Source organism: Oenanthe melanoleuca, linkage group LGE22 (genome assembly GCF_029582105.1).
Source record: "Oenanthe melanoleuca isolate GR-GAL-2019-014 linkage group LGE22, OMel1.0, whole genome shotgun sequence".
NCBI classification, from domain to species: domain Eukaryota; kingdom Metazoa; phylum Chordata; class Aves; order Passeriformes; family Muscicapidae; genus Oenanthe; species Oenanthe melanoleuca.
Window position 1 is genome coordinate 2,522,647 of NC_079363.1, and position 17,222 is coordinate 2,539,868.

Sequence of the window (17,222 nt, forward strand, 5' to 3'; positions counted from 1 at the left end):
CCACTGTCCCCCACTCGTGTCCCTGTCCCCTCTACCACTGTCCCTCGCTCGTGTTCCTGTCCCTTGTGCCACTGTCCCCCGCCCGTGTCGCTGCCATGTCGCTGCCATGTCGCTGCCATGTCGCTGCCATGTCGCTGGCGTGGCCGTGGCGCGTTGGGGCGTGCCAGGCTGTGCCGGGCTGTGCCCCGTGTCCCAGCCTGTTCCTGCGTGTCCCGTGTCCCGGCGTGTCCCGTGTCCCGGCGTGTCCCGTGTCCCGGCGTGTCCCGGCCTGTCCCGCAGCCCTGGCCCGGCCCCGCCGCCCCGTCCCCTCCCCGCGGTGACGCTGCGGCTCGGGCAGGAAGCGAGCGGGGAGCGCAGAGCGGGGGGGTCGCGGTCCGGGGGTGCCATGGGCGCCCCCCGGGAGCGGCGCCAGGTGCTGGCCGCCATCCGCGCCGAGGTGGCCCGGCACGAGGGGGCCAAGGGCCACCTGAACCGGCTGGTGCGGCTCGTGGAGAGCGTGGCCGAGCCCCGGCTGCGCGGGAGCCTGGGCAGCGCCCTGAGCGCCCTGCGAGGTACCGGGGGGCACCGGCGGGAACGGGGGCACGGGCGGACAGACAGACAGACATGGACAGGGGGTGCGGGGATGGACAGGTGGATGGACAAACTGCGGGGGGAGGGGTGGAAAATGGATGGGGGCGGGGGTGGGGGGTGGGTGCATGGACGGATGGATGGATGGATGGATGGATGGATGGATGGATGGATGGATGGACGGATGGATGGACGGATGGACGGATGGATCGATGGATGGATTGGTGGACGGACAGGTGGATGGATGATGGAGGGATGGACGGATGGATGATGGATGGACAGGTGGGTGGATGGATGGATGGACGGATGGATGGACGGACAGGCGGACGGATGGACGGACACACAGATGAACAGCTGCTGGCTGGCTGGACAGAGGGATGGACAGTGGGCAGGTGGACGGATGGACAGGCAGTGGCTGGAGGGATGGACAGACAGGAGAGTGTAGTGATGGACAGACACACGGACAGATGGGTGGATGATGGACAGAGGGCAGAGGGATGGACGGATGGACGGATGGACGGATGGACGGATGGATGGACCGACAGACAGACAGACTGGTGTCCCACAGCCTCTGCCGGTGCCCACGGCCGCACTGGGGGTCCTGCCCCGGCTCAGGGGGTCCCTGCCCCCCCTTCCAGCAGGGCCCCCCCAGTCTGTGCCCCCCCCAGGGGCTGCAGGGGGGGCTTGGCAGTGCCAGCCCCCCGTGGGGACCCGTCTGGGGGGCACGGGGGGTGCAGGACCCGCTGGGGGGGGGGATGGGGCCCCCCCCATTTCCGCCACCGAGCCCTGGGGTGGTTTCCGGCTCCTGCTGTGGGAAATGGGGCCACTTCCTCTGTGTCTGCCGGGGGTGGGGCTGGGGGGATTTGGGGGGGGGGTTGTGGGGATTGGGGGGGCTGTAGGGATGGGGGGGGCTGTGGGGCTGGGGGGGCTGTGGGGATTGGGGGGGGCTGTGGGGCTGGGGGGGCTGTGGGGATTGGGGGGGGCTCTTGGGATTTGGGGGGTCGCTGCTGCCTGGGGGGCTCCGATGCTGGGGAGACCCAAGGGGGGGCACTTGTTGCTGGAGGGGGTCCCGCGAGGGGGGGGCCTCTCTGGGCGGGGCCCACGCGGAATTTTGGGGTCTCCTCCCCCCGCCTCGTCCAACCCACGCGGGGGTGTCCGGTGACGTCACTCGGGGAGGGGTTCCACTGCCGCCCCCCGCCCGTGCCGAGCCCCCACATCATTGTCCCCCCCCAACTCCGGCATCTCCCGCGCGGTTGCCATGGCAACGGGAAGCCGGGGGATGCCGCGTTGCCAAGCGCCCGCTGTGGTACCCACAGAGCTCCGGGGGGGCACAGCCCCCCCAAATCGTGCCCCAGAGCCCGCCCCCACCCCCGGGGGTGCTGAGTGCTCTGCAAGCCACCCTGGGGGGCGCGGCAGCTTTGGGGACAGGGATGGGGACAGGGATGGGGACAGGGATGGGGACAGGGATGGGGACAGGGGTGGGGACAGGGATGGGGACAGGGGTGCGGGACAGGGATGGGGACAGGGATGGGATGTTCTGGTGGGGGGGGTCGGACCCGCCGTGCCCCCCCCTCCCCCCAGCGTGGGACATTAGAGCGGTGGGGGAGCTGGGGGGCACTGGGGGGCACTGGGAGGGACTGGGGGGCAGCAGAGCCCCCTGAGCCCCCGCCATGGGCACAGCCCTGGGTGACACAGCGACACCTCTGCAGGCGGCCCCTCCCCGGGGGGGCTTTGCGGCCCCCGGGGGGCACAGAGGGCGCAGGGGTCCGGCCGCGCCCCCAGCCCCGCGCCCCCCCGGGCTGTGACACTCGGAGCCGGGGGGGTCACGCTGGCGGGGGGGGACACCAATGGCCGCGGTACCTCCCCGAGTCCACGCGGGCTCCGCCGGGGGGACACGGCAGTGACGGGGGGGGACACCCGGGGGTCCGCGGCCGGTCCCAGCGCCATCGCCGCCGTTGCCGTGGTAACGGGATGCGCAGGGATGCTGCGCCGCTGCTAAAAATGCCAGAAAAGGGGTGGATGAGCCAGGCCCGAGCCCCGAGCCCCAAAACCCCCAAAACCTCCCCCACCCCCCTCCCCACCGCGGGGCCCCTCCCGACCCAGCGCTGCTGCCCCGGGAAGGGGATTTGGGGGCGCGGGGAGCAGCGGGGGGGATGGAGGGATGGATGGATGGAGGGATGGATGGATGGATGGATGGATGGATGGATGGATGGATGGATGGATGGGCCATCGGGTGGGGGGTACCGGCAGCCCAGCAGGTGCCGGGGGCTCGGGGGGGGCGCCCGGGAGCGCTCGCGCCTGCCCGGTAGCGGCGGGGCCGCCGCCCGCCCCCGCCCCAGCCCGGCCCTGGGAGCGGCGCATGGCGGAGAGCGGCGGCCCCGGCCGCCCCCGGCCGCTCAGGGCCCCCCCCCGCCGGGCCCCGGGCCCCCCCGGCCGCTCAGGGCCCCCCCCGCCGGGCCCCGGGCCCCCCCCGCGCCGCCGCCGCCGCAGCCGCCAAGGACGAGCCCGTCGGGGCGCTGCCGTGAGCCCCGATCCCGGGGGGGCCCGGGCATGACCCCCCCCGCCCCGTAACCCCCATCCCTCCATCCCCCCCTCCCCGTAGCCCCCTCCCCATCACCGCCCCCACTCCCCCCACCCCCGCCTCCCTCCCGCCCTCCTCCCCCCTCACGGACCCCCCGCACCCGAGATCCCCCATTCCCTCCCACCCCCCGCACCCCCAGATCCCAAAAACCGCCCCCCCCCCCCCGCCCTGACACCCCTCAGATCCTCCCCCACCCCCCAAAGCTCCCAGCCCCTCCCTCCCCCCCAGCGCAGGGTCGGGGGTCCCCCCACGATGCCCCCCGGCCGCTAACCCGGGGCGGGGGGTGAGCGGGGGGCGGCCCCGCTCCCGGCGGCTGCGGGGGGGGCGGTTGTGTTTCGGGGGGGGCGGCGGCGGTTCCAACCCCTCCGGGGGCGGGCGGGCGGCGAAGGCTTCGGGGAGGCAGGGCCGGGGGTGGGACCGGAGCATCACCGGCACCGGCGGCCGCGGCGCCGCGCGGGGATCCGGGGGGGCCGGGGGGGCGCCCCGGGGGGGCCCTGCCCGCACCCATGAGCAGGACCACCGGCCTCCAGCGCAGGACCACCTACCTCATCTCGCTGACGCTGGTCAAGCTCGAGTCGGTGGGCGCCGCGGGGGAGGCGGAGGAGGCGGGGGGGGGCGGCGATGGAGCCCCTGGCCCCGGGGGGGCCGCGGCTGCCCCCCGCACCCCCGAGCCCGGCCGAGCCCGGCGGCCCGAGCGGCTCTTCCAGCGGCAGGACGCGCTCCGGATAAGTACGGCCGCTCCCGGCCCCCCCGGCCCCGACGCCCCCCGCCCCCGCTCGCCCGCCGAGCCCCCCGCCGTGCCCCCCAAACCCGACCCCGCGCTGCTGCCCCCCCCGCCGCCCCCCGCCGTGCCCCCCAAACCGGACCCGGCGCTCTTGCCCCCTCCCCCGCCCCCGGCCGTGCCCCCCAAACCCGACCCGGCGTTGCTGCCCCCCCCGCCCCCCGCCGTGCCCCCCAAACCCGACCCGGCGCTGCTGCCCCCCCCGCTCCCGGCCTTGCCCCCCAAACCCGACCCCCGTGGGGCCAAGGGCACCTTGGAGGGGCCGGGGGAGCGGGGTCTGGCCGCCCTGGACATCCCCCAGCCCGCCGCGACCCCCCGCCGCCCGCTGCTCAGCCAGGCCACTTGGGGGGGCCCCGAGGGCCCCCCGGAATGTGGCAGAGCCCCCCCGCCGCCCCTGGACCCCCCCACGGGCTCCCCGCACCCCTCCGCCGGCGCCCGCCGCCTCCGCCTGGCCGGCCCCAAGCCCCCCAAAGCGGCGAGCGGCGCGGGGACCCGCGGGACCCCCGACCCCCGGGCGGGCAAGACCCCCGCCAAACCCGCCGGCAGCCGCCTGTCGTGGCCCGAGGGAGAGGGGAAGGGGCGCCCCAAGGCGGGGGGCAAGAGCGAGGGGCCCCCCCGGGCCCGGCTGTCCCCCAGCAAGGGCAAGAGCAAGACCCTGGACTACAGCGACCTGCAGCCCGGGCCGGGGGCTCTGGTCCCCGCCCCCGCCCCCGAGACGGGGCTGAAGCGGGGCCGCGAGGGGGGTCGCGCCTCCACGCGCGACCGGAAGATGCTCAAGTTCATCAGCGGCATCTTCACCAAGAGCCCCGCGGCGACCCCCACCCACCCCGCGCCCCCCTGGTCTCCCCCCGGCGCCGACCCGGCCAGGGCCGCCCCGCACAGTGAGTACGGGCCCGGGGGGGCCGGGGGGCGCCCCGGCCGTGCCTCGGTGTCCCCGCGCCCCTCGGAGACCCGGGCCCGCCGTGCTGTGCCTCAGTTTCCCCGGCGGGGGGAAGAGGGGCGCAGACCCCCGGGTCCCGTGTGGGGCAGGAGGGGCAGGAGGGTCTCTCTGCCCCCCGAGATTTTTGGGGTGCTGGGGAACAGGGGGGCTGCGCCGTGGGCTTGTGCCTTTGGGGCCGCGTGGGGTGTCAGATTTGGCGGCGCCCGCCGCGGCCGTGGCGGGGATCCTGCGCCTCGGTTCCCCCGTGGGGGAACTCCGCGGGAGTCAGGCACGACTCCCACCTCCGTCCTTCTGTCCCGGCATCCGTCCGTCTGTCCTCGCCTCCATCTGTGCGTCACACCCCTGCATCCTGTCCCCCATCTGCGCGGCCGCCCCCCGGTCCCCCGTGTCCTGCTGCCCCCCGGTGTCCCTGTCTGTCTGTCTGTCTGTCTGCACTCTCCTTGGCACCGCGGGGTGCGTGGGCAGCGCCCGCAGGGCCCGGGGGTGGCAGCTCGGTGACAGGGAGGGGTGACAGGCGCGGCGTGAACCTCTCCCCGGCTGGCACGGGTGGCACCGACCCCGCTGTGCGTGGGTGCAGAAACTGAGGCACAGGAAGGGGGAACCCCCCGACCGTGTCCCGCCTCGGGCTCCCCTTTGTGGTGACGGAGGGGCCGGGGAGGGCAGGTGGGAGATGTGGGGGCGCAGGGTGTCCTCGTGCCACGCCAGGTCCTTGTGTGCCACACACCGTGTCCCTCAGTGCCACACCGTGTCCCTCTGTGTCACACGCCATGTCCCTGGGTGTCACACACCGTGTCCCTGTGTGCCACACACCGTGTCCCTCAGTGTCACACACCGTGTCCCTCAGTGCCACACACCGCCGCTCGCTGCGTTCTGGTGCCATCGCAGCCTCGTGCCCGTCGTGTGCTGCACCGTGTCCTCGTGTCATGTCCTGTCCTCGTGTCACATCCTGTCCTCGTGCCACACCACGTCCTTGTGCCACACCATGTCCCTGTGCCACACCATGTCCCTGTGCCACACCATGTCCCTGTGCCACACCACGTCCTTGTGCCACGCTGGATCCTTGTGTCATGTCCTGTCCCTGTGCCACACCATGTCCCTGTGCCACACCATGTCCCTGTGCCACACCATGTCCCTGTGCCACACTGTCCTGGTGTCCATCGTGTCCCTGTGCCACACTGGTGCTCACACCTCAGGCCTGAGGTTGTCATGCACCGCTGGCATCGTGTCCCCGCGTCCATCACGTGCTGCATTCCGTGGTGTCCTCGTGCCACCCCACACCCTGCGGCCACGCTGTGTCCTCGAGCCCGTCGTGTCCTGGTGCCACGCTGTGTCCTCGTGCCTGCCACGGCCTGATGGCTCCCACTGTGTCCCTGTGCCACACCACGTCCTGGTGCCACCTGCGCCCTCAGGGCTGTCACGTCCCTTGTGCCACAGGGTGTCCTGGTGCCTGGCATGGTTCCCATCCTGTGCCACGACGTTCTCCCTCCATGTCCCCGTGCCCTCCATGTCCCCGTGCCCTCCATGTCCCCGTGCCCTCTGTGTCCCCATACCCACCATGTCCCCATGCCCGCCGTGTCCCCATGCCCACCACGTCCCGTGCCCGCCGTGTCCTCGTGCCCTGGCACACGGCGCCTCGTGCTGCCGCGTCCCCGTCGCTGCCACGTGGCATCTCGGCGTCCCCGCGCCGCCCCCGCGGTCCCGCTGCCGTTGCTGGGTGACAGCTGGTGGCCGCCCACGCAGGGAGCTGCTGCTGCGCTGCGGGGCGGGGCGGGGGCCCCCCGGGATTGGGGTGCCGGGGGCTGCTGGGGGTGCCCGGAGTTCCGGGGGGTCCCGGGTTCCGTCTCACCCGCCTCCCTCCGCAGAGGCCTTGGTGAACAGCCAGGAGTGGACGCTGAGCCGCTCTGTCCCTGAGATCCGCCTGGTGGGTGCTGTGTCCCCGTGTCCCCGTGTCCCTGTGTCCCAATGTCCCCGTGTCCCCGGTCCCCGTGTCCCTGTGTCCCTGTGTCCTCGTGTCCCTGTGTCCCTGTGTCCTCGTGTCCCAGTGTCCCCGTGTCCCCGTGTCCCCGTGTCCTCGTGTCCCAGTGTCCCTGTGTCCCCGTGTCCCTGTGTCCCTGTGTCCTCGTGTCCCAGTGTCCCAATGTCCCCGTGTCCCCGTGTCCCCGTGTCCCTGTGTCCTCGTGTCCCAGTGTCCCTGTGTCCCCGTGTCCCCGTGTCCCTGTGTCCCCGTGTCCCTGTGTCACCAATGTCCCTGTGTCCCCATGTCCCCGTGTCCCCGTGTCCCCGTGTCCCCATGTCCCCATGTCTACCTGTCCCCATGTCCCCGTGTCCCCGTGTCCCCGTGTCCCCATGTCCCCATGTCTACCTGTCCCCATGTCCCCCCTGTCCCCGTGTCCCCATGTCCCCATGTCCCCTTGTCCCCCTGTCCCCATGTCCCTGTGTCCCCGTGTCCCTGTGTCCCTGTGTCCTGTGTCCCTGTGTCCCTGTGTCCCCATGTCCCCCTGTCCCCCTGTCTCCCTGTCCCCATATCCCCGTGTCCCCATGTCCCCATGTCCCCGTGTCCCCGTGTCCCCATGTCCCCCTGTCCCCCTGTCTCCCTGTCCCCATGTCCCCATGTCCCCGTGTCCCCATGTCCCCCTGTCCCCCTGTCCCCCTGTCTCCCTGTCCCCATATCCCCGTGTCCCCATGTCCCCATGTCCCCGTGTCCCCGTGTCCCCATGTCCCCCTGTCCCCCTGTCTCCCTGTCCCCATGTCCCCATGTCCCCGTGTCCCCCTGTCCTCAGCCATCCCGACCTCCCCTCTGCCCATCCAGGGCGTCCTGGGCAGCAGCAAGAGCGGGAAGTCGGCGCTCGTCCATCGGTTCCTCACCGGCGCCTACGTGGGGCTGGAGCCCACCGAGAGTGAGTGACCGTGGGATGGACACGGGATGGACACGGGATGGACACAGGGATGGGATGGACACGGGTGTGGGATGGACACGGGTGTGGGATGGACACGGGTGTGGGATGGACACAGGGATGGGATGGACACGGGCATGGGATGGACACGGACATGGGATAGACACGGTCACCATTCTGGGCACGGACATGGTGGAGATGGTGAAGGGGATGGACATGGCCAAAGAATGGGCAAGGTCATGGTGCTGGTGATGGCCGTGGGACATTCGGGGTCCGAGTGCTGGTCACACACGGTGCTGGTGATGGCCGTGGGACATTCGGGGTCCGAGTGCTGGTCACACACGGTGCTGGCCATGGCTGGGGACGCCCCCTCCATGTGGGCAGAGCACACCCCCAGGGTCCCCCTCCCCTCCTCTCCCCTCCCCGCTGCAGGTGGTCAGTTCAAGCGCGAGGTGACCGTGGATGGCCAGAGCCACCTCCTGCTGATCCGGGAGGAGGCGGGCGCCCCGGACGCGCAGGTACGGGGGGACGGGGGCCCGGGGGGGCCGCGCTGGCCGGAGCCGAGCCCTGACCCCCCCCGTGGCCCCCCCCCCAGTTTGCCAGCTGGGCGGACGCCGTCATCTTCGTCTTTAGCCTGGAGAGCGAGAGCAGCTTCGAGGAGGTGGCGCAGCTGCACGCGCTGCTCAGCGACCTGCGCGGCACCGGCGACGTGGCCCTGGCGCTGGTGGGCACGCAGGGTGAGCCAGGGCCGCGGGGGGGTTCCGGGGGGCTGGGAGCAGCGTGGGGCACCCCCAGCTCACCCCAGGACTCCCCCAGACAAGATCAGCTCGGCCAGCCCGCGGGCGGTGGAGGACGCGCGCGCCCGCGCGCTCTGCGGGGACATGCGGCGCTGCCTCTACTACGAGACCTGCGCCACCTACGGCCTCAACGTGGACAGGGTCTTCACCGAGGGTGGGTGACCGAGCCCCGGGGCGTGGGGAGAGGGCGGGAGGGGGCTGGTGGCGTGGGGAGATGGGGACAGTGACTGGTGTGAGATGGGGACAGTGACCGGTGTGGGACGGGGACAGTGACCGGTGTGGGACGGGGACAGTGACCGGTGTGAGACTGGGACAGGGACTGGTGTGAGATGGGGACAGTGACTGGTGTGAGATGGGGACAGTGACCAGGTGGGATGGGGACAGTGACCGGTGTGGGATGGGGACAGTGACCGGTGTGAGATGGGGACAGTGACCAGGTGGGATGGGGACAGTGACTGGTGTGAGATGGGGACAGTGACCGGTGTGGGACGGGGACAGTGACCGGTGTGAGATGGGGACAGTGACTGGTGTGAGATGGGGACAGTGACCAGGTGGGATGGGGACAGTGACCGGTGTGGGATGGGGACAGTGACCGGTGTGAGATGGGGACAGTGACCAGGTGGGATGGGGACAGTGACCGGTGTGGGATGGGGACAGTGACCAGGTGGGATGGGGACAGTGACCGGTGTGAGATGGGGACAGTGACTGGTGTGAGACTGGGACAGTGACCGGTGTGAGATGGGGACAGTGACTGGTATGAGATGGGGACAGTGACCGGTGTGAGATGGGGACAGTGACCAGGTGGGATGGGGTGTGACCTGGTCAGACAGGGGTGGTGGCCAGTGGGATCACACCTGGGTGGAGGAGAATGGTGGCCAATGGCACAGGGACGTGTCAAGGTGGGACAGGGACTGTGTCCAGGTAGGATGGGGATGGAAACTGTATCCAGGTGGGGTGGGGATGGGAGCCTGTCCAGGTGGGGTGGGGAAAATGACCTGGTGGGTGAGGACCATTTCCAGGTGGGATGGGGCTGGGGGCCGTGCCCAGGTGTGGGTGCCCCAGGCCCGGTGGGGGCCGTGCCCAGGTGTGGGTGCCCCGCCGGTGCCCGGGCAGGTCGGGGTCCGCCCCTCCTGAGCCCCGCTCCCCGCAGTGGCCCAGAAGGCCGTGGCGCTGAAGAAGCAGCAGCAGCTGATGGCGTCCTGCAAGTCCCTGCCCAGCTCCCCGAGCCACTCCGCCGCCTCCACCCCGGTGGGGGGAGCGCACCCCGGCCAGGTAACCCCCGGCCCCCCTCCCGCAGCCCCCCGGGCACAGCCCAGGCTGACCCCCTGTCCCCCCCAGACCAGCAACGGTGGCCACACCAGCGACTACTCGTCCTCGCTGCCGTCCACGCCCAACGTGAGCCACCGGGAGCTGCGCAGCGAGCCCCCGGCCGCGCTGGGCACGCCCAGCTCGCTGCACCGCGGGGCCAAGCGCCGCACCAGCCTGTTCGCCGTGAGTGCGCGGGGGTCACGGGGGGTCACGGGGGGTCACGGGGGGTCACCGCTCGTCCTCCGCGGTGGTGGCACCGGGGGGTGTGTCACCGGGGCGTCCCCTTGGTGTCGTTACCCGGAACGTCATCGTGACAGGGTGGTGGCAGCGAGGGGCGTGTGGCGCTTGAGGTGTCCCCAGGCGGGGTGGGGGCGTTGAGGGCACGTGGCATGTGAGTTGTCGCCTTGGCATGGTGGTGGTGGCGCTGAGGGACAGGTGGGCATCCAGCGTGGGGATGGGGACACGCAGGGCAGGCAGGATGTCACCAGCATGGGGCTTCTGGTGGGCTCTAACAGGGTGGTGGGGACACATGGCAGCCGTGGTGTCCCCTGACATGGTGGTGGTGGCACCGAGGGACATGTGGGCACCCTGGTGTCCCCAGCTGTGCCATAAGTCCTGTCCCTGTCCCTGTCCTGTTCCTGTCTGTCCCTGTCCCTGTCCCTGTCCCTTTCTCTGTCCCTTTCTCTGTCCCTGTCCCTGTCCCTTTCTCTGTCCCTGTCCCTGTCTGTCCCTGTCTGTCCCCTCAGACACGCCGTGGCAGTGACTCTGAGAAGCGCAGCCTGGACAGCCGTGGCGAGGTGGCCGGCAGTGGCCGTGCCATCCCCATCAAGCAGGTGGGTGGTGGCGGTGGCAGGAGGACAGGGGCGTGTCCCGGTGTCCCCTCTGTCCCCTCACTGCTCCCTGTCCCCAGAGCTTCCTGCTGAAGCGCAGCGGCAACTCCCTGAACAAGGAGTGGAAGAAGAAATACGTGACGCTGTCCAGCAACGGCCTCCTGTTCTACCACCCCAGCATCAACGTGAGTGTCCCCTCGCCCCCGCTGTCCCCAGGGCGGGGGGACCGGTGTCACCCCCGCTGTCCCCAGGGCGGGGGGGCCCGGTGTCACCCCCGCTGTCCCCGCAGGATTACATCCACAGCACGCACGGCAAGGAGATGGACCTGCTGCGCACCACGGTCAAGGTGCCGGGCAAGCGGCCGCCCCGCGCCATCTCAGCCTGCGGCCCCTCGGCCAGCATCAACGGGCTGCTGCGGGACCCCGAGCCGGCCCGTGAGTGCCGGGGGCCCCCGGGGCTGGGGACGGCGCGGGGGACACGCTGTGACGCTGCCCCTCCCCCCGCAGCCGGCGTGCCCTCGGTGGGGCTGAGCCTGCCCCCCGAGCCGGGGCTGAAGGTGGGCAAGGGGTCCCTGCAGCGCTGCGCCTCCGCCTCCAGCGCCAAGCTGGCCTCAGGTGAGTGCCACCCGCGCCTGCGGGGGCCTGGCCACCTCCTGGGCACCGTGGTGGCCACACTGGGCACACTGACCACCCCTGGTGGGCCTGGAGAGCCCTTTGGTGGTGCTGGTGGCCGCAGTGGAGCTGCTGTGCCGTGCTGAGCCTGTGGGCCTGGGAGCCTCAATGAGCCCGGCGGCCACGGGGACCCTCGTGACCCTGGTGAGCCAAGAGGCGCTGGTGACCTGGTGGCCCCAGGGATTTTGGTTAGACCAGTGAATTTGGTAACCTTGGGGTGATCCCAGTGGGATCAGCGACCCTGGCGAGCGCTGATGTCCCCAGTGTGCCCAGAGCCTCTGGTGGGCTTGTGACCCCAGTGAGCCCAGAGGTGGCCCAAGTGAGTCTGCCGAGCCCAGTGGTGGCCCTGGTCGCCCTTTCTGACCCGAGTTTCTGATGGACTTGGTGACCCGGTGGCCTCAATGAGCTCCCTGGCGATCCTGGTGTCCCAGTGCCCATTGTGGTGTCTCGGCAGAGTCCCCCCTGTCGTTCGAGGCCGTGCCCAGCCCTGGCAGCGCGGGCAGGGACCCCCCTCCGTCCCCGCTGGTGGACAGGAAGAAGCACCGGCGGAAGAAGCTGAGCACGCCGTCCAAGACCGAGGGCTCGGGCGGGCAGGCAGAAGGTGGGTGCCACCACGACGTGTCCCCAGCCCCGGTCACCCACGGCGCTGTGGGGACAAGGCCACCGCCCTCCACGGCAACGACGCCCCAGAGCTCGGGGGGACGTGGGGTGATGCCGCCCCTCCCCCCCGCCCACGCTCAGCCACGCTGTCCCCTCGCTCTGCCACCGCCTGCCACCTCCTGCTCCGTCCCCAGGGCCTCGCGGGCCCCCCTGACTCTGTCCCCGTTTCCTCTCTCCACTCCTGCTGCCCGGACCCTCCGCAGCCAAGCGCAAAATGTGGAAATTAAAAAGTTTTGGTAGTTTAAGAAATATTTATAAAACAGGTAACGTGGCGTGAGCGGTGCCTGCCGTGCATGTGGCTGTGCCCCCCCTGCCTGCTGCCAGCTCGCACCCCAGGAGGGGTGGGGACTCTGGGGAGGGGGCTGGGCGGAATTTGGGTGCCGGGGGGGGATGTGGGGGGGCTGGAGCGGGCGGTGGGGCACCGGTGGGTGTAAGACCCCCCATCCCACCGCCCCCTGGGGGTCTCTGGTCCCGCAGAGGAGGAGAACTTTGAGTTTCTGATCGTGTCGAGCACGGGGCAGACGTGGCACTTCGAGGCGGGCAGCTTCGAGGAGCGCGACGCGTGGGTGCAGGCCATCGAGAGCCAGATCCTGGCCAGCCTGCAGTGCTGCGAGAGCAGCAAGAACAAGGTGGGACCGGGCCGGGGGGGTGGCAGGGTCCCCGTGTCACCTCCCCCCGCCCCGCCCCCTCACCCCCGTGTGTCCCCGCAGGCGCGCATGGACAGCCAGAGCGAGGCCGTGGCCATCCAGGCCATCCGCAACGCCCGCGGCAACTCGCTCTGCGTGGACTGCGGGGCGCCCAGTGAGGCCCGGGGGCACGGGGGGGAAAGGGGGGACACGGGGGACACGGGGGCACGGGGGGCACAGGGGCATAGGGGGACACGGGGGACAGAGGACACGGGGGACATGGGGGGCACGAGGGGGCAAGGGGGGCACGGGGGGCACGAGGGGCACAGGACATGGGGGGCACGGGGGGCACAAGGGGCAAGGGGGACACGGGACACGGGGGGCACGGGGGGACACGGGGACCCGGGAGACACAGGACATGTAGTGCCATGGGTGACACCGTGCCACGGTCACACAATGCCATGGGTCACAGGATGTCCTGGGCCATGTGTTACCATGTGCCACACAGTGGGTGACACGGGCCACGATGGTGCCACGAGCCACACTGTGCCATAAATCACAGCCCCATCGGGGTCACTCTGGGCGCCACAGCTCCCCCAGGGGTGCCACAGCTCCCCCAGCCCCGTGACCCTCCCCGCTCCCACGCAGACCCCACGTGGGCCAGCCTGAACCTGGGCGCGCTGATCTGCATCGAGTGCTCGGGCATCCACCGCAACCTGGGCACGCACGTGTCGCGCGTGCGCTCGCTGGACCTGGACGACTGGCCGCGGGAGCTGACGCTGGTGCTCACGGCCATCGGCAACGCCACGGCCAACAGCATCTGGGAGCAGAACCCGCGCGGCCGCTGCAAGCCCACGCACGAGTCCTCGCGGTGCGTGTGCCCCCGTGTCCCCCCGCTGTCCCCCCGTGTCCCCCCTGGTGTCACCCCGTGTCCCCCTGGTGTCTCCCCATGTCTCCCCGTGTCACCCCGTGTTCCCCCCGTGTCCCCCCCGTGTCCCCCCATGTCACCCCGTGTCCCCCCGTGTCCCCCCTGGTGTCCCCCCGTGTCCCCCCTGGTGTCCCCCCGTGTCCCCTTGCTGTCCCCCCTGGTGTCACCCCGTGTCCCCCCTGGTGTCTCCCCATGTCTCCCCGTGTCTCCCCGTGTCCCCCCGTGTCCCCCCGTGTCCCCCCGTGTCCCCCCTGGTGTCCCCCCGTGTCCCCCCTGGTGTCACCCCGTGCCCCCGTGTCCCCCCCGTGTCCCCCCGTGTCCCCCCTGGTGTCCCCCCGTGTCCCCCCTGGTGTCACCCCGTGTCCCACCTGGTGTCTCCCCGTGTCCCCCCGCTGTCCCCCCGTGCCCCCGTGTCCCCCGTGTCCCCCGGACAGTCCACGGCAGCGCAGCCGCAGCCAGTGCTGGGCACACACCCCCCTGGCCGGTCCGGATCTCATCTCCAGGGCAGCGCTGGGGTCCGGGGGTCTCAGACAAACCTCCCACGGCCCCTCCCGCGCTGACCCCACGCCCCGCGCGCAGGGAGGAGCGCGAGTCGTGGATCCGAGCCAAGTACGAGCAGCGGCTGTTCCTGGCGCCGCTGCCCGCGGCCGAGGCGCCGCTGGCCGAGCGGCTGCTGGCGGCGGTGCGGGAGCAGGACCTGCCCGCGCTGCTGCTGCTGCTCGCCCACAGCCGCCGGGAGCAGCTCAACGCGGCCACGGCGGGCGCGGAGCGGCGCACGGCGCTGCACCTGGCCTGCGACAGCGCGCAGGTGGTGGCCACGCAGCTGCTGGTGTGGGTACGTGGGGCGGGGGGCGGGGGGGAGTGGGGCTGGGGCTGGGGGGGATCGGGAGTGGGAGATGGGGACCATGGGGTGGTCATGGGGGACCTGGTATGGTTTTGGGGGATAGGATGGGGTCTTGGGGACCGTGGGGTGGTCCTGGGGGATCTGGTATGGTTTTGGGCGGTGTGGTATGAATTTGGGGGTGTGGTATGAATTTGGGGGATCTGGTATGGTTTTGGGGGATGGGGTGTGATCATGGGGACAATGGTGTGGTCCTGGGGGGGGGGGTGGTATGGTTTTGGGGGATCTGGTATGGTTTTGGGGGTGTAGTATGAATTTGGGGGACCTGGTATGGTTTTGGGGGATGGGGTGGGGTCATGGGGACCATGGGGTAGTCCTGGGGAATCTGATATGGTTTTAGGGGACATGATGTGGTCATGGGGGCAATGGGGTGGTCCTGGGGGGTGTGGTATGGTTTTGGGAGATGGGGTGTGATCATGGGGACCATGGGGTGGTCCTGGGGGACCTGGTATAACTTTGGGGGATCTGGTATGGTTTTTAGGGGGTGTGGTATGGTTTTGGGGGATAGGATGGGGTCTTGGGGACAATGGGGTGGTCATGGGGGACCTGGTATGGTTTTGGGGGGTGTGGTATTGTTTTGGGGGTGTGGTATGATTTTGGGGGACATCGTGTGGTCATGGGGACTACGGGGTGGTCCTGGGGGACCTGGTATGGTTTTGGGGGACATGATGTGGTCATGGGGGCAATGGGATGGTCATGGGGGGTGTGGTATGGTTTTGGGGGACTATGGGGTGGTCATGAGAGATCTGGTATGGTTTTGGGGGTGTGGTATGGTTTTGGGGGTGTGGTATCATTTTGGGGGACCTGGTATGGTTTTGGGGTATGGGGTGTGGTTTTGGGGGACGGGTTCTTGGGGACCTTGGCATGGCCAAGTGACATGGCCACGGGGACCGTGGGGTGGCTTTGGGGGACCCGGTGTAGTCGTGGGGTGCTCTGGGGGGTGTGGGGTGTTCGTGGGGTGCCTGGAGAGGGTTTGGGGATCCTGGCACAGCCGGGGGGAGTTCAGGGGGCTGCAGGGACCGTGACGTGGCTGTGGGGGCTGTGGTGCTGCCACGGGGGGCGTGGGGTGGCCAGAGGACAGATGCCACCGTCATGGGGGGCGTGGGGTGGTCCTGGGGACAACGGCGTGACCATGGGGGGTGTACAGGGGGAATCTGGGATGGCCGTGGGGGGAGCACGAGTGGGGGGACACGGGGGCACTGGGGGGGCACTGGGGGGCACTGAGGAGCAACCAGGACACTGGGGGACACTTGGGGGCACTGGAGGCACTGGGGGGACACTGGGGAGGCACTGGGGGGGACACTGGAGACGGTTGGGGACACTGGAGGCACTGGAGGGGCACTGGAGGCGCTTGGGGACACTGGATGGCCGTGGGAGGAGCACGAGTGGGGGACACGCCAGGAGCACGGGGGGTGTCCCCCACGCCCGAGGGCTGTCCCCCGGCCCCGGGGACACGCGGGTGACGCGTGGCCGTGCCCGCAGTACGGGGCCGACGTGCGGGCTCGGGACGGGCACGGCCGCACCGCGCTGTTCTACGCGCGCCGCGCCGGCAGCCGCGAGTGCGCCGACATCCTGCTGCAGCACGGCTGTCCCGGAGAGGGGCCCGGCAGCCCCCCGACCCCCGGCAGCCCCCCGACCCCCGGGCCGCCCACCCCCGGCGGCCCCCCGACCCCCGGGCCCCGCCGCCGCAGCAGCTGCGCCAGCGTGGGTCCGTGCGAGCCGCGCTCCGCGCTCGTATAGCCCCGGGTCACCCGGTGCCGCCCCCGGTGCCGCCCCCGGTGCCGCCCCCGGGGCCGCCCCTCGCCCACGGTTTGTACTTTTGATGCTCTATTTATTATCCTTCCCGTGTCGGGGTCTCCGCTGGTCCTGCCCCCTCTCCCGGGCCGGGGATCCCCCCACGCCAGGGGCGACGCCGCTGCCACCCGGGTGTCCCTTGCTGTCCCCTCGCCGGGGCTGTGTGCCCGGCTGGGGTGGGGGGACTGAGGGCAGGGCACTGCCACCCCCTGTCCCTGTCACCGCTGCCCGTGCCATCCCCTGTCCCTGTCACCCCTCCCACGTCACCCTGTCCCTGTCACCCCTCCCACGTCACCCTGTCCCCTCTCCATTGCCCCTGCGCACATCGCCGTGTCCTACCCCCGTTCCCCGGTGCTGTGTCCCCCTCCCCAAGTCACCCGTCCCCTGCCACCTCCTCTGTCCCATCCCCGTGTCCCCATCCCGGTGCCCCCCATGCCGCGTCCCCGTGTCCCCGTCCCCGTGTCCCTGTCCCCGTGCCCCCCGCCCTGGCACAGCCCCGGAGGCAGGAGCAGAGCAGACCCCGACCCCCCTCCTTTTCTACAACAACCTTTTGTACGCCCCCTCCCCCCTTTTCCGTGCCCCGACCCCCCCCCCCCCCCCCCCGTGGCCCGACCTCCCCCCGCCCCCCGTTTCTCGGCGCCCCCTCGGGTCCCCGTTAATTTATTGCTTTGTTCAGCGATAGGATAGAGCCAGCCCCTCCCCCCGGGGGGGGGCACCGCCGGCGGGACCCCCGACCCCCTCCCGCCGGCCTGGGGGGGTCTCCGCGTCCCCCTCCCGGGACCCCCCATGAATGTAGGGGCGCCCCAGCTGTGACGCCCCCGACTCGCTCCGGCGGGGCTGAGCCAGGGACCCCCGGGCGGGGCTGGGGAGGGGCGGGAGGGGCCGGGGGCGGCCCGGGGGTCCGGGGGGGCGGGGGCCGGGGGGCCGGGCCGTGTACAGTGTTT

At 71.3% G+C, this 17,222-nt stretch overlaps 2 protein-coding genes across 4 annotated transcripts; both read left to right on the forward strand.

The window, feature by feature from the left end:
* Positions 1–342: 342 nt before the first annotated feature.
* On the forward strand, positions 343–16,870 carry AGAP2 (ArfGAP with GTPase domain, ankyrin repeat and PH domain 2). Of its 3 annotated transcripts, none has more exons than XM_056515092.1 (19): positions 343–551; positions 6,732–6,790; positions 7,679–7,766; positions 8,196–8,281; positions 8,359–8,500; positions 8,580–8,714; positions 9,711–9,832; positions 9,899–10,051; positions 10,615–10,701; positions 10,779–10,883; positions 10,988–11,132; positions 11,205–11,312; positions 11,824–11,970; positions 12,233–12,292; positions 12,507–12,658; positions 12,740–12,830; positions 13,304–13,526; positions 14,163–14,418; positions 15,967–16,870. In XM_056515092.1, the coding sequence occupies exons 1-19, from the start codon at positions 386–388 to the stop codon at positions 16,222–16,224; spliced, it is 2,583 nt and encodes an 860-aa protein (XP_056371067.1). In that variant the 5' UTR covers positions 343–385; the 3' UTR covers positions 16,225–16,870. The 3 variants fall into 3 exon arrangements, with proteins under 3 accessions (XP_056371067.1, XP_056371069.1, XP_056371068.1); XM_056515093.1 differs by lacking the exon at positions 343–551 and adding an exon at positions 4,115–4,810; XM_056515094.1 differs by lacking the exon at positions 12,233–12,292.
* Positions 3,501–4,654, forward strand: LOC130265822 (basic proline-rich protein-like). The gene is made up of 2 exons (XM_056515137.1): positions 3,501–4,601; positions 4,645–4,654. The coding sequence occupies exons 1-2, from the start codon at positions 3,655–3,657 to the stop codon at positions 4,652–4,654; spliced, it is 957 nt and encodes a 318-aa protein (XP_056371112.1). The 5' UTR covers positions 3,501–3,654.
* Positions 16,871–17,222: the final 352 nt, after the last annotated feature.

Coding starts and splice junctions, on each gene's coding strand:
- AGAP2 (XM_056515092.1), top strand. CDS start 386: ATGGGCGCCCCCCGGGAGCGGCGCCAGGTGCTGGCCGCCATCCGCGCC. Junction 6,791..7,678: donor CTGTCCCTGAGATCCGCCTG/GTGGGTGCTGTG, acceptor CTGCCCATCCAG/GGCGTCCTGGGCAGCAGCAA. Junction 11,133..11,204: donor GCGGGACCCCGAGCCGGCCC/GTGAGTGCCGGG, acceptor CTCCCCCCGCAG/CCGGCGTGCCCTCGGTGGGG.
- LOC130265822 (XM_056515137.1), top strand. CDS start 3,655: ATGAGCAGGACCACCGGCCTCCAGCGCAGGACCACCTACCTCATCTCG.